Source organism: Dermacentor albipictus, chromosome 7, assembly GCF_038994185.2.
Source record: "Dermacentor albipictus isolate Rhodes 1998 colony chromosome 7, USDA_Dalb.pri_finalv2, whole genome shotgun sequence".
Taxonomy (NCBI): domain Eukaryota; kingdom Metazoa; phylum Arthropoda; class Arachnida; order Ixodida; family Ixodidae; genus Dermacentor; species Dermacentor albipictus.
In genome coordinates, this window is record NC_091827.1 from 142,847,324 (window position 1) to 142,863,136 (window position 15,813).

General features: G+C 48.2%; 1 protein-coding gene across 14 annotated transcripts in view; it reads left to right on the forward strand.

The window, feature by feature from the left end:
* LOC139047307 (ribosome-binding protein 1-like) overlaps positions 1-15,813 on the forward strand; it is a 396,181-nt gene that overhangs the window by 167,680 nt on the left and 212,688 nt on the right. For all 14 annotated transcript variants that reach the window (XM_070521128.1, XM_070521124.1, XM_070521121.1 and 11 more), the window contains 3 exons: positions 7,690-7,857; positions 13,158-13,334; positions 13,804-13,890. In XM_070521128.1, the coding sequence (XP_070377229.1) occupies positions 7,690-7,857; positions 13,158-13,334; positions 13,804-13,890 (432 nt within the window). The remainder of the gene's footprint in view (positions 1-7,689; positions 7,858-13,157; positions 13,335-13,803; positions 13,891-15,813) is intronic.

A 15,813-nucleotide genomic window follows, 5' to 3' on the forward strand; every position in this document is an offset into this window, starting at 1 on the left:
CAACTTTCGAACATTCAAAGCAACTCACCTTAGGTATGGCACTGGCGCCCTCTATTGGGAACCAGTCTGGGATGTTTTGCTTTGATGGTGCCACTAAACAATCGCAATGTGCATGCTGGGCCTACAGCCACCAACGACCGGCTTGTTAAAAATCACTGTTGCCATTGTGGAGCTAGACAAAGCCAGATTAAGTGGCCAATCCGTGCCAACATTTTGTTGTTTTGCTAGTTGGTTCATACAGCAGCCACCATGGCTTTATTTCCAAACTCTAGGCTGAAGAAATGCATGGTGGAAAGCACGTTTCCTCAATTTGGCTGCAATACGACGAGTATCTTCAGCTGATGTCTGCTGCAATCAACCATCAAGCCAGAAGGCAATTGCCACCATTAGAATCGGAAAGTCAACTTAAAAGAGCAATGTGAAGACATTGAAGCCTGTGTCCAACTCGGCAGCGTCTTAGCTGCGAGAAGTTGTAGCTAAGAAAAAAAGGATGTCTCTTTTTCAGTGTCTGCATGAATAAAGTTTGTTTCTCCCGCCTTGAATTTTGGCCTTGGGCATCCTCGCAATCCTTGCAATTGTCCTTGAATCTTGAGTGAAATGTTTTGTACAGACCCTGATAAACAGCATAAATAATTTAATAGCTTGTAACTGAGTGGGAGGCTGCAAGTGAACATTTGCCGGTGTGGTAGTGTCATGCCAGGTGATGTTCACATGCTATTGATCAGTCAACAGGCAGGCAGGAATTGATGAGTTCCGACTAAGCCCGCTGAATACAAAACAAAGTAGTGTCATTTTGTTATCTTGCCACCACTGAGTGAGGGCGGGAAAATAAAAAAATAGCAGGTGTTCTGGTGCTTATCTTCATCTCCGTGTTGGTGGAGTGAAGTGACTTTATGTGTTTGGGGCATTTCTGCAAAAACAAGTGCATGAGCACCTGTGTGCTGCCAGCCATGCATTTTTTTTTTTTTTTTGTCTCGATGCACCAGCCATTGCTCCTGATCACAGTGTTGCAGTGCAATCACTGCAATCGAGAAGAGCAAACTTATACGGTTGTGGCAACAAAGAACAAGTTCTGGCCTTTGTCAACTTGTCAATGGATGCAGGTTGCCAAATGTAACGTTAAAAGCTGCGGGACTAAGAATATTTCTTTCAAAATTTTCAATTTTGCTGTCACTCGACTAGAACAGGAGGGTCGACTTCAAGCAAAAGAAATAATAAAAGACATATAATAAGAAAACACTAGTTAAAATAGAGCGAATGCAGTACTCCAAGCGTGCTGTGCAAAGTTGGTGTCATGCTGACAATCAAAAAAGCCAATAAATAAAAAGATGGGCACACAGTAGCTGCATAACACTAGAATATTGTGACACGCACATGCACGCACCAATGAGAGAAAACACAATAATCGCAGCAATTGGTAATAACTCGAGTATACAATTACCACATACAATAGGAGAATATTGACACGTGTACTTATCTTTATCGCGCAACCACGTTTCGCCACTTAACAACTGTAATCGCAGAGCGAGGGACGCGCCTGCATGTATCCGACGTTTCTGGAAAGTTATCGACGCTTCTATCCGCGTGTCTGTTGTCGCCGAACCTTGTGTTATCAGATTTCATCGCGTGACACGAATGGTGTAGAACTTTGTGGAAGACACGCGGGTCCCATCAGTTAATCTGGAACATTCGACGACTGATCTATAAAAGCCGACGCGCTTGACCCGCTGATCAGATTTTCGACGATCGCCGACTGTGTTCGCCGCTATCGTTGTGCTTTAAGTGTAGCCTGTTTTGTGGGCACAGGTTCGCCCAATAAAAGCTAGTTTTGTCTTTCACAGTACTGCTACTGTGTTCTCTCTTCACCGTCACTACCACGTGACATCTGGTGGAGGTACTAGTGCGTTCATGTACCGAACGCCCCCGCAAAGCCGCGATCCAAGCCCGAAGCCCGAGGACCAAACTAACATCGCCGAAGACTGGCGTTCTAGCCGCAGACTGCAAGGACTGCCCCCAGAACACGGACTTCTACCTGAGTCGACAAAGAAGATCGTGGTCAAAACAACTCCAATGGCTGCCCCAGCGTCCCCCGTTATCCTACAACAACCTCGGGACCCACCGACCTTCCATGGAGCAGCGACTGAAGACCCAGAATCCTGGCTGGAGACCTACGAACGAATCGCGACTTTTAACAACTGGGACTCCGACGACAAGCTGCGGCATGTGTACTTTGCCTTAGAAGATGCCGCCAGAACGTGGTTTGAGAACCGGGAGTCGACCTTGACGACATGGGACCTCTTCCGTACCGGCTTCCTGCGCACCTTTACGAGCATCGTGCGCAAGGAAAGGGCCGAAGCCATGCTGGACGCCCGAGTGCAGCTACCTAACGAGAACGTCGCCATCTTCACGGAAGAAATGAAACGTCTGTTCCGCCATGCCGACCCGGATATGCCCGAGGAGAAGAAAGTCCGCCTTCTCATGCGTGGTGTGAAGGAAGAACTTTTCGGCGCAATGATACGAAGCCCACCGAAGACCGTAGAAGAGTTCCTTCGCGAGGCCGCCAGCATCAAGAAGACACTCGAAATGCGGAACCGGCAATTCAACCGCCGTACAAGCTCTACCCACTACGGAGGAATTCAATCACTGGCCGCCGACGACCTACGCGAGACTATCCGAGCTGTCGTGCGGGAGGAGCTACAAAAGCTGTTCCCATCATCACAGCCTCAAGTGGCTTCGATTGCCGACGCCGTGCGTGAGGAACTCCAACAACAACTTGGAGTAGCCCCTGAATCGCCGCAGCGTGAGCCGCAAGCGATGACCTACGCCGCCGTCGCACGCCGTCAAGGACCCCCTCCGCGACCACGCCAGGGCCCTGTCACGCCACAGTTTCGTCGTCCGCCGCCGCCGCCGCCAGCACGACCACCCGTCGCCCAGCGCACCTACGCGAGGAAGACGGACATCTGGCGTGCTCCTGACCACCGCCCGCTCTGCTACCACTGCGGAGAAGCGGGTCACGTTTACCGACGATGTCCGTACCGGGAGATGGGACTGCGAGGTTTCGCCGTCAACGCGCCGCGTCCACAGCTTGGCGAGCGCCCACGTGACATCGCCGATTACCTCGCCGCTACTCAGTGGAGCCCTCGACGGCCGTCCCGTTCGCCATCACCAGGCCGCTACCTGTCGCCGCAGCGCCGACCATACACTGGCCCAGCCCGGGGCCGGTCAGCGAGCCCATACCCGGAAAACTAAAAGCAGCAACCGATGGAGGTGCGGTTGCTGTTCGTCGAACTGACGAAGATCCTCCGCCGCCGACGAAGACGACGAAGAAACCATCTCGACGACCTAATGACGACACGCCGCCGTCCCGACGAAGTCTGGAAGCCAAAACTACACCGACGAAAGACGACTTGACGACGCGACGTTCCAACTTCATTTCAACACGACGCAGCCGTGATCCAACGCCAAGACCTAACTGCAATGCCAGACAAAGAACAACCGACCTCGACGTGCTTCTCGACGGCCACGCAGTCACTGCCTTAGTCGACACAGGGTCGATTACTCCGTAATGAGTGGACACATCGCCGCCCAGTTGAAGAAAGTGAAGACCGCATGGGAAGGCCCTCAGATTCGCACCCCTGGAGGACACCTCATCACGCCGACTGGGATCTGCACGGCAAGAATAACCATCCATGACCGGACTTACCCTGCCACCTTCGTTATCCTCCAACTGTGTTCACGAGACGTCATTCTCGGTATGGACTTCCTGGACCAACACGGCGCAATCATCAACCTCAAGTCGAAGTCAGTAACGCTGTCGGAAGATAAAGTAATGCCGCCGGAGAGCCCTCGTAGTCACCACGCCTTGAGTGTGCTTGAAGATCAAGTGAGCATCCCGCCTCGCTGCAGCATTGTTATTTCGGTCAGCACCGAAACACCCGCTGACGTAGAAGGCGTCATCGAAGGCGACCAACGTCTACTGCTAGACCGTGAAATTTGCGTCGCAAGAGGGATCGCTCGACTGCATGGAGGGAAAACTGAAGTGTTGCTGACAAACTTCAGCCAGGAGTTCAAGCACATCAACAAGGGCACGACGATCGCGTACATCGAGGAAATTCTGGAAACAAGTAATGCGTTTGTCCTATCGGATTCCGCCGCATCTACCCCGACGACCATGGTTCCCGAACCAGACTACGACATTAATCCAAATCTCCCTATGATTAAGCAACAGCAGCTGAGAAGTCTGCTCCGACGATACAAAGGCTGCTTTTCGACGTCATCGAGGATTCGACAAACACCAGTCGCCAAGCATCGCATAATCACCGAGGAATGCGCTCGACCACTCCGTCAGAGCCCTTACCGAGTTTCGGCGCGAGAACGTGAAGCTATAAGAGAACAAGTCGATGAAATGCTGCGCGACGACATCATCCAGCCATCGAAAAGCCCGTGGGCATCCCCTGTTGTACTGGTAAAGAAAAAGGACGGAACCCTACGTTTCTGCGTCGATTATCGGCGTCTGAACAAGATCACGAAGGACGTATACCCCCTCCCACGGATAGACGACGCATTGGATCGGCTCTGCAACGCTAAATACTTCTCGTCCATGGATCTCAAGTCTGGCTATTGGCAAATAGAAGTCGACGAAAGAGATCGCGAATAGACCGCCTTCATCACCCCAGACGGCCTCTACGAGTTCAAGGTTATGCCATTCGGACTATGCTCGGCGCCTGCAACGTTCCAGCGCGTGATGGACACGGTTTTAGCAGGATTGAAGTGGCAGACCTGTCTCGTATACTTGGATGACGTCGTCGTCTTCGCCGAAAATTTCGACGTTCACCTTAGGCGGCTGGCAACAGTACTAGAGGCCATCAGGACATCAGGACTTACTCTGAAGCCGGAAAAGTGCCGCTTCGCTTACGAGGAGCTTCTATTTTTAGGCCACGTCATCAGCAAATCTGGAGTCCGCCCCGACCCGCAGAAGACAGCTGCCATAGCAAAGTTCCCACAGCCCATCGACAAGAAGGCAGTGCGTAGATTTCTTGGCATGTGCGCCTACTACAGGCGATTTGTCAAGAACTTTTCACGCATCGCTGAGCCGCTGACGCAGCTAACTAAATGTGACGTCGAGTTCAAGTGGGAAACGCCGCAGGCCGAGGCATTTCAAGAACTCAAACGACGCATGCAGTCGCCGCCCGTACTTGCGCACTTCGACGAGAACGCCGATACCGAAATCCACACTGACGCCAGTAGCCTAGGCCTCGGCGCTGTCCTGGTCCAGAGAAAAGATGGACATGAACACGTGATAGCTTACGCTAGCCGGTCGTTGTCAAAAGCGGAAGGCAATTATTCTACAACCGAAAAGGAATGCCTCGCCATCGTTTGGGCTACAGCGAAATTTCGCCCTTACCTATATGGCAGGCCATTCAAAGTCGTCAGCGACCATCACGCCTTGTGCTGGCTAGCGAATTTAAAGGATCCCTCAGGACGGCTAGCACGGTGGAGCCTCAGACTACAAGAATACGACATCACTGTAACATACAAGTCCGGACGAAAACACTCAGACGCCGATTGCCTATCACGCGCCCCCATTGACCCGCCGCCGCAAGATGACGAGGATGACGACGCCTTCCTTGGTATAATAAGCGCGGAAGACTTCACCGAACAACAACGAGCGGACCCGGAACTTAAAGGCCTCGTCGATTATTTGGAAGGGCACACCGACGTTGTCCCCAGGGCATTTAAGCGCGGATTATCTTCCTTCACGCTTCAAGACAGTCTACTCGTGAAGAAGAAGTTCTCACCAGTCCGCACCAATTACCTTCTTGTTGTCCCGTCAGGACTTCGTCCAGAAGTATTGCACGCCCTACATGACGATCCGACTGCTGGACACCTCGGTTTTTCCCGGACACTATCGAGGATTCAAGAAAAGTATTATTGGCCGCGCCTGACCGCCGACGTCGCCCGTTATGTCGGAACATGCCGAGACTGTCAGCGACGCAAGACACCGCCGACAAGGCCAGCCGGATTACTACACCCAATCGAGCCTCCTTGCCGACCATTCCAGCAGATCGGGATGGACTTGCTGGGACCCTTTCCGACGTCAACAACCGGAAATAAGTGGATCGTCGTGGCGACAGACTACCTCACCCGCTTCGCTGAAACTAAAGCACTGCCGAAAGGTAGCGCAGCCGAAGTGGCGAAATTCTTTGTCGAAAACATCCTGCTTCGACATGGCGCCCCAGAAGTCCTCATCACCGACAGAGGAACGGCCTTTACAGCGGAGCTTACCCAAGCCATTCTGAAATACAGTCATACAAGGCACAGGAGGACCACGGCCTACCACCCGCAGACGAATGGTCTTACGGAGCGGCTGAATAAGACCCTCGTCGACATGCTAGCGATGTACGTCGACGTCGAACACAAGACCTGGGATGCCGTCCTGCCGTACGTGACATTTGCTTACAACACGGCGGTGCAAGAAACAACACAGATCACGCCGTTTAAGCTGGTTTACGGCAGGAACCCGACGACGACGCTCGCCGCCATGCTGCCCCACATCACTGACGAAGAGAATGTTGACGTCGCTAGCTATCTCCAGTGCGCCGAAGAAGCCCGACAGCTCGCCCGCCTACGGATCAAGACCCAGCAGCGTACCGACAGCCGACACTACAACCTCCGAAGACGCTTCGTCGAGTACCAGCCCAGCGACCGTGTTTGGGTATGGACCCCGATACGCCGGCGAGGACTCAGTGAGAAGCTGCTGCGACGCTATTTCGGACCCTACATGGTCATCCGACGTATTGGCACACTAGACTATGAGGTCGTGCCAGACGGCATTTCGCACTCACAGCGGCGCCGCGCACGATCTGAAGTGGTCCACGTGGTGCGCCTTAAACCATTTTACGGACGCTGATGAACTTCCTTAGTTTGTTGTTTTCTTTGCTACGAGTGCTTTTCTTTGCTACTTTCGTTTGTTTGCAGCATCGGGTCGATGCTTTTTAAGAGGGGGGTAATGACACGTGTACTTATCTTTATCGCGCAACCACGTTTCGCCACTTAACAACTGTAATCGCAGAGCGAGGGACGCGCCTGCATGTATCCGACGTTTCTGGAAAGTTATCGACGCTTCTATCCGCGTGTCTGTTGTCGCCGAACCTTGTGTTATCAGATTTCATCGCGTGACACGAATGGTGTAGAACTTTGTGGAAGACACGCGGGTCCCATCAGTTAATCTGGAACATTCGACGACTGATCTATAAAAGCCGACGCGCTTGACCCGCTGATCAGATTTTCGACGATCGCCGACTGTGTTCGCCGCTATCGTTGTGCTTTAAGTGTAGCCTGTTTTGTGGGCACAGGTTCGCCCAATAAAAGCTAGTTTTGTCTTTCACAGTACTGCTACTGTGTTCTCTCTTCACCGTCACTACCACGTGACAATATGTTGTTTATAAACTGAGAAAATTGTTTAGAAAAGATAGCTTAGGCACTAAGTATTCATAAAAAATTGCCGTTCAATAAAAGAAATTTACTTCCATAGTTCTGGAGAACAAAAAGCCGAAATGACTGCGCTTTGACCGTGTGCAATGTTTTGCCACTTCAGTGTGTGGATTTCCTGTCAATTTGGATGCAGTGGGAGGATCTGAGTGTGTGACGGGAGTCATGTGAATTCTGTTTCTTTGCCATGTGGTGCAGGGCAAGGTGAAGGAGCTGAGCAAGGTTCACCAGCTGGAGCTGGAGGCAGAGCGGGTGGAGCACCAGCGGCGCCTGGGCACCCTGGAGCAGCGTTGCCAGGAGCAGGCCCACCTGGCCGAGGAGCTGCGGACACGCCTGGCCGAGGCCGTGCAGACACACAGCCGAGAGGTGCGTGCCGCAGCTGCTCCTGCAAAAAACACATCCGTGTGGGGGCAGACGGCAAGAGGTCGCCCGCTGCGGTTAACGGCAGTAGCACGAAGCTGCAGTGAAGACCCACGTGGGTCTATGTGGCAATGAAAATAAAATTAAATTGTTTCTAAACTGCTGTACTTGCAGACAATGAACGGAAAGCTACAGAGGCAGTGTACGGAACTAACAGCTCCACATTCATTGGTTCCAGTTCCTTGAGTGCAATGTTTGACGGCGACCGCACAGTTGGTCAACCTCTCTGCACTGCTTGGCTGCACTTGTAACAAAGGTTATATTTACTTCAGCAAAATAAGGCAAAATACACCTCCGAATGTTAATTTAACCAACTTTCCTGCTTCTTTTTTTTTTCATGTTTGGGCAAATGCGGAACTGTCACACGTGGAAGCTACGCTGAATCTATATCTGTTACAAGAAAGCAAAAGTGCTTGCCAAACACTGCCGGATTAACTCGCGCAGGAGCTTGTTTACAGAGGCTCTACAGTCGCTCTGCCCCTGTAGCTTTGCTTTTGTAGCCAGAGAAAGTTGTCCTGGTTAGCTTGAAAGTCTTTGGTTCAATCCGTAGAGTAGGACATATCTTCAATAGTAATGTAATGAATAATTTTAAATAACCAATATTACCAAAAGGTACTGAAACCAAAACCGGTAGCTGCTTTTTGCGACGTCTATGACGTCCTATTTTATACTACGGTAATGTAAACACGCAGAACGCATGTTAAACACACAGTACACGTGGGGCTGATGCCAAAAAAAGTGAAGCTGACGATGTCTTCCAAATACAAGGGGAACTAGCTGTATTGAACTAGACGGCAACGATTAAAGGTTTGGCGTTTGATTATGACCTGCCTCCGCTGAAGACAGCTGACGTGCGCCAAACTTTGCACATTGTGGTGTAGCAAGACAAAAGACAAGTACCGGTTATCAGATCCGTCAAAACGATGATTGTCGTCTGTTGTATCATAGAAAAATGTACCTACTTTGTCATTTCTGGCCAGGGTGGCACCGTAGCCTCTGATGTCGCAGGCACCGTAAAAGGGGAGCCAGTAAACAGTTACACATTTGGGGGAATGAGTCGGGAAATTAATTTTCTGGAAAGCACTTGCACTCGCATCATTTGGAAAAGATAATTGGAGTACACATATTCAAAGCTTTATTAAGGTTAGTGGACACTGAAAAATAGCTGGATGTTGCCGTTAAACGAGGTCCCTGAACCACCCCTCGAGCTTGGTGATATTACGCTCTAGTCAGATGGCACATTTTTGATCCAGCCAATGTAAATGCAAGGCTAGTCTTGTGACGGGTCACTCGAAGCTACCACAAGAGACCGATGCATGCCTCCGCATGACGTTCGGAATGAGCTGGGGCCACCGTGCCGTCGTGCACAAATATAGCGGCCGGGAACGACCGTTCACTCGCTTTCACTGGTGGGGCAGTTTGTTGAATATCTGAGGGTCATGTGACGGCTGTTGATAGGTCGGCTTTGGTTTGGTTCAAAACGGTAACTTTAATCACTGTCACCTGACGACACAGCTCTGATTAGGCCTGACGGGCTAACAGTGGCCAATGGTGTGGCTGCGACAAAAATTCGCCACTGGCCAATGCAATAGCAGGAAAGCTTGTCTCTAATATGTTTCTATGGGTCACTTTTCAATGATTGGTTGCGAAATCATGCGTACGGGTTGGACTGATGGCCATTCAAGTGCCGTTTGGGTCCTCGGGCCAGCAGCTACCGCAAGCATGCGTGCCAGGTTCCTCTGTGAACAGAAAGGTCCAAAGTGCGTGTACAGGTGGCTAGTCAACCCGATCCTTTGTACGTGTTTCCGTGCTTTCTGTACACGCTGTTTTAGTCTTTCCCTGTGTCTACACACAGTCAATTGTTCTGATCAGTCTGGTCAACCTGGTTGGATCTTGCACCGATTGAGATCACGTGCTGTAGGAATGCTGTGCGTGTCGAGGCACCCATGAAAATTAAGAACAAGGCAGCCAGGCATAATTATTTTTATGCTTTGGCTGCTAAGCTGCAAACTAACTCTAAGGAAATGTGGAAGTTCTTAAATAGAAGAGAACCCGTTGGTATCTCAAACTTACTAAATTGTAACGGTATAGTTGTGGATGGTGATTATAACAAGGCCTGTTTATTTAACTCTTACTTCCAATCTGTTTTCACTCTGCTTTATTCTGGCAATTTCCCTCCAGTGCGTGAGGCACTAACCAGTGATACCCCTGACCTGGTTATTACGCACAGTGGTGTCTCAAAACTGCTCCGCCAGATATTAAACCTGGTTCTGCACTTAGGCCAGACGGACAGTCTTTATTCGTATGTCCTTTAGGCCTGCTCTGATGTGATTGATCACCACCTAGTTATTGTGTTCAACAAATTGCTTAAAACCAGCTCTCTTCCTGGCAAGTGGAAAGTGGACACTGTAGTCCCTATTCACAAAGTTGGCTCAAAGATGAGTGTTGTTAAGCACAGGCCTATCTCTCTTACTTGTATTTGTCACGAATTAATGGAGCGCTTCATTTACAGTTCCATGATGAAACACCTCGAAAGCAATAAATTCATCATCGACTCCCGACATGGTTTTACGTCTGGCCGTTCATGCATAACACAATTAACCGAATTCAGTCATGACCATGACCATGGCCATTCAGTCATGACCATGACCTTCAACAGCCACGTGCAGGTAGACTGCATATTTTTAGACTTCAGAAAGGCCTTCGACACATTTTTCCACGTCCTATTACTCCATAAGCTATCGTTTCTTGTCCTACAATTCAAATTGCTTCAATGGATTATTAAAGATTACTTTCAAGGGCGCAAGCGACGTGTCTTAGTAAATGGGCGCATATCAGACATTGCACTGGTCACTTCTGGTGTCCCGCAGGGGTCTGTGTTGGGGCCTTTACTGTTCTTAATCTATGTTAATGACATAGTGGAAAGTGTGACTTGCCAGGTAAGGTTATACGCGGATGTCTGTGTTTTGTATTGTCCTCTTAAAGCACCATGTGACGCAGATAATATTCAGAAAAAATTGGACCACATTCAACTCTGGTGTGATAAATGGAGGATGTGTTTGAATACTGCAAAATGTTACTGTGTTTCTTCTGCGCACAGGCGCACTCCAATTTTGTCTGACTACCATCTAAACAACCAACCTTTAAATAAAATAACCGATTATAAATATCTTGGGGTTTATTTTTCTGCTGACCTGACTTGGAAAATACACATATATCCTGAAAAGCAGCAAGGATGTTTTACTTTTTAAGAGGAATTTTAGAGGGGCTCCTCAGCAGGTTAAGGAAATCTTGTATTTCACAAACATCAGACCTATTGTGGAGAACGCCTGCGCAGTCTGGGACCCTCAAGTCGGGACCCATTGTGCTATGCTGGAGCGTATTCAGAATTGTGCAGCACAATTTGCCACAAACAAATATTGTTGCAATGTCGATAGTAGCTGCATCAAGCAGAAGTCGAACTGGGACACACCGGGAAAGCGCCGATTACAACTTAAGCTAGACCTTGTCTACCAGATGTACTTTAATAAAACTGCCATAAACTCTGCAATATATTTGCTACCACCACATTTTATATCAAGAAGATGTGACCACAAATGGAAGAGCTGTAAAATACTGATGTCCTCAAACGCTCTTTTTTTACGTGTGACATCAATTAGTGGAACAAGCTGCCTCGCTCTGTAATAGAATGCCAATCCGAGGTAAGGTTTCTAGAACTATTGTCAGAAATCTGATGTACTTAATGCGCGACCCGCCGTGGTTGCTCAGTGGCTATGGTGTTAGGCTGCTGAGCACAAGGTCGCGGGATCGAATCCCGGCCACGGCGGCCGCATTCCGATGGGGGCGAAATGCGAAAACACCCGTGTACTTAGATTTAGGTGCATGTTAAAGAACCCCAGGTGGTCGAAATTTCCGGAGTCCTCCACTACGGCATGCCTCATAATCAGAAAGTGGTTTTGGCACGTAAAACCCCATAATCTAATTTACTTAATGCGCTTAGCTACTGTTACCCGCTCTTCGTATTCCCTTTCCTTATTTCCTTACATTAACTGATACGATTTCATATTGGACGACCCTTTTCATTTTTTTTTCTTTTTACCAGAGGTTGAGCCCATGGCGCATGACTATCTTGCAATATTGTGTGTTTGTATCCCCCCAGTAATTATGCAATTTCACGGCACTGCAGGAAATGTGAATAAATAAATCTGAATAAAATCTGTGATCACTGAGCATGAAATCCGATGCGAACAGCATGCCTTCCGGTGGCTACTCGGCCCGATCTTTGCACGTGCTTTCCATACCCACTGCTTGAGTTATTCCCTCGGTTCGCGTACCGTTAATTGTTTGGTTCAGTCTGGTTGACCTGGTCGGAGGATGGAGATCACGTCCTGTGGGAACGCTGTGCGTGTCGAGACACCCATTGTGGCCCGGTCATTCATGGAACACACGAAATACTTGAAAAAGCGAATATTTAAGAAATCTAATTGTAAACGTGCAATTCACGAATCGAAATATTGCAACGTTCACTACAGTAGTATTCAAGATCAAATTTCGAGTATTCACACACTCCTAAAAATTAATCACGGGAAAAGCTCCAGTGAAAATGGTCAAGTTGAACTGTAAACTTGTTCTTTCTTTTTTCTATTTGGTTTTATTGCTCCTTTGTGACCTTTCAAATTGATGATTTTCAATAAACATTGTATCCATAAATGCACCAATTCGCAATGATTGCATTTGTGCTCAGAGACATGCCGTCTTGCAGTGTTCAAAAAATAACTTCTTGCTTGGAAGTTTATAAAGCTGAATAGTATTGGTGAAGGTGAATAAGTGAAGTGTAAAAAGTAATGCAAAAATGTCTGAAGCCATAAGCATAAAGATTAGACAAGAACTCAAATTTAGGTGAGTTTTTGTGAGTTCACCTCAGTGGTCCCTTCGTTTTCTGTTTTTGTCTTCCTTGTGCTATTATTATGTCTTCCTCGTGCTATTATTATTGGCCAAGGTTAGACCAATACATGCGCTACTCATTGTTTCTGTGACGGCAGCTGGACAATATCGCAGTGATAGAGCTCACTCCAATAGGTTTTGTAGGAAACAGTTCAGACTAATAGAGCAGACAACCATTGTCTTCGCAAAAAGGAGTGTGCCTCTGTCCACAAAGGTGCGTGCCCGTAGAGGTGCGGGCAACGGGGGCAACTCTGTTCACTCGGAGGCTCTCCCCTCGCTGATGAGCCGTTGTTGGTCTGCAGGTGAGCGAGCTGTCTCGCAAGAAGGCGGAGGCAGAGGCTGCGGCTGAGGGTGCCGAGCAGCAGCTGGTCCAGGCGCACGAGGCTGCTGTGGAGGAGCTCCGGCGAGAGCTGGATGACCAGCGGGCCAAGAACAATGACCTGCGCACCAAGAACTGGGAGGCTGTCGAGGCCATGCGGGTGTGTTCGGTTGCTCGCCATGTTTTGGGCATTTCTGCGACCCTTTGCACATCGTCGCAGGATTTTTCTGTCGCCTGGCTTGACGGTAGCGTGCAAGTAGGTGTTTGTCATGCAGGATGTTTTGCAGCACGGCGAATACGCACCTGCTGGCACTTATATTATTGGCTTGCGCCAAGGTTAGTTCCTTAGGCTGGCACTGGTAGTTGGTCGTAAACTTCTTATCTAAAGATATTGGTAAGTTACCCTTTTGCAACTTGCACGTACCTGTAACCTGCACTAAGCTGACGTGCGAATTCACGTGTTGTCCCATTCTATGTCTTCTGTAGCTTCGGCACGAGTGCTCATCTTCTAATGAAGCTTTCTCAGAGTATGCAGGAATTGCTTTTTAGACTCTCTTCTAGGTTGAACAGGGAAGTGCCTGTCCGAGTAGTGTGGGGCCTAATTAAAATAAAATGCAATTTTGGTGCAGGCAGCCGAGCGTAAGGCCGAGGCACAAGCGGCCAGTTTGACCAAGGAGCTCGAGGTGCTCAAGGCTAGCCACACCAAGGATGTCGAGGTGAGCGGAGGATGGGCTGTACCCTCGGGGCGAATATATGTGCCACTTATTCGATCACAGTTAAATCTCTATATAACAAAGCGTTGAACTTTTTATTACGTCTTGTCCGTAAAACACGTATTTCGAACCTCAATACAGTAAACTTACGGTTAATTCAAATTTTCAGTTAGTCCGATCCCGGCTGAACATCCTGGTTGGCACCCTTGCCTGAACTTTTCTTATTTCGATCCTAACATTGGCCTTTGCCGGATAACTTGAGCTTGACCAGTTGGCAAACATGTGCCCGACCCTTATTGTGACCCTGGTAGTGACCCATTTAGTTGCAGCGTCTGTTTTGGCATGCATTGAAAACATGTCATGTCCTGTCGTAAACACCTATTGTCGGCCCGCCATAGGAAGATTTTCAAGCAATAGCTGTCGCTCACTATGTTTGATTACGGTATTTACTCAATTGTAACGTGCGCCTTTTTCAAAGTAAATTGAGCCGAAAATTGCCTGTGCAGTGCAATCGCACATGAAACCATAACTGCCATTGCAACGTTCACGTGCTTTGCTTCATAACACCAATGCATTGCGGCGAAGTTGGCTTTAAATAACGTGTGGCTAAGCTGACTTACACGGCCCCTCACCAGGTCTGGCCGTTCTGAGTTAAGCGCAGAGCATACAATGTGCAATGACGATCGTATCTGCAAAGTATTACATTCCAAGCCAGGGTTCCAAGCCTGGGTATGACGTACACATGTTAGTGCACCTACGCACACGCGCTCGCACTGTAACGTCGCTCGTAGAGACATGTGACTTTGAGAATTGTTCAAGGCAACATCTGTTATTTGTGTAATATGTTGGTAGAATAGATGAATTAAAGCTTAGAAAAATAGTAAGACACGCAAACGGAATGTCCGTGTGTTTTTGTTTTACTTCGCACTGCAGCAAGAAAGATGTACTTCCGTATCGTCTGCTTGTTACACGTCGTGGGAACAAGCAGACTTAGCAAGCAGATTTTAGCAATGGGACCCCATGTGGGTTTAGTCGATTTCTTACGGGACTTTTCAAAAACGTTACTTTGTCAAAAGCAAAAACAAAGTATATGGCAAGAATGCCAGAGAGTAGCTGTAGCCGGTGATGGTAATTATATTGTTCTCAATGCACTTAAGATGCAAAAAAACAAAATGTAAACTTGATTGCAATATGCTTGCTAATTTTTATTTACAATTGGTGGCAATTAAAATTTAGCAGACCACTTTAGAAATAAATAGATAGCATCACCAGCTAGATGAATACGAATATATTGATACCTAACATTTTGCTTGTACGTAGAAAGAACATACGAAGATTCTCCATTAAGGCAGTATGCAATGTCGAAAGAAATGAAACTGAGAAAAGTAATGTAAACTTTCAGTTCACTGAAACTTTTATTGGCCTAGCAATATGGCAATAAGAATTGCATAACCATGTAGCGCTGTCCTTCAGCACCAAGTTCATGACATGTATGTAGCCACTGTGCAAAAATAACACTGAAATATTTGTTGCAACATCATGCATCGTCATTGAAAGCAATGCGAGAAAGCTAGCAGCACCCACTTCACATTTCTCTTTTAGATCCTTGTCGAACAGGAAGCACACAAATGGCACTTCTGTGCAGATAAAGTTGCACAGAGTTCATGGCCAGAACAAAATATGTCCCTTGAGAAAAGGTTGTGGCTGCAACAAAATATCTGGATCAAATCCCAGTGGTGGCAACCACATTTCGATGGAGCCAAAATGTAAAAAGTGCATGTACACGTTTTGTGCATACCAGGTGGTCAAAATTCATCCATAATCATATTGTGGTTCTGGCACATAAAATAGCAGATTTCAGATAAACAAAAACTATCTTTTGCACATTCACACAATTGTGCATTCAGCACAGGTCGCACCTAGACC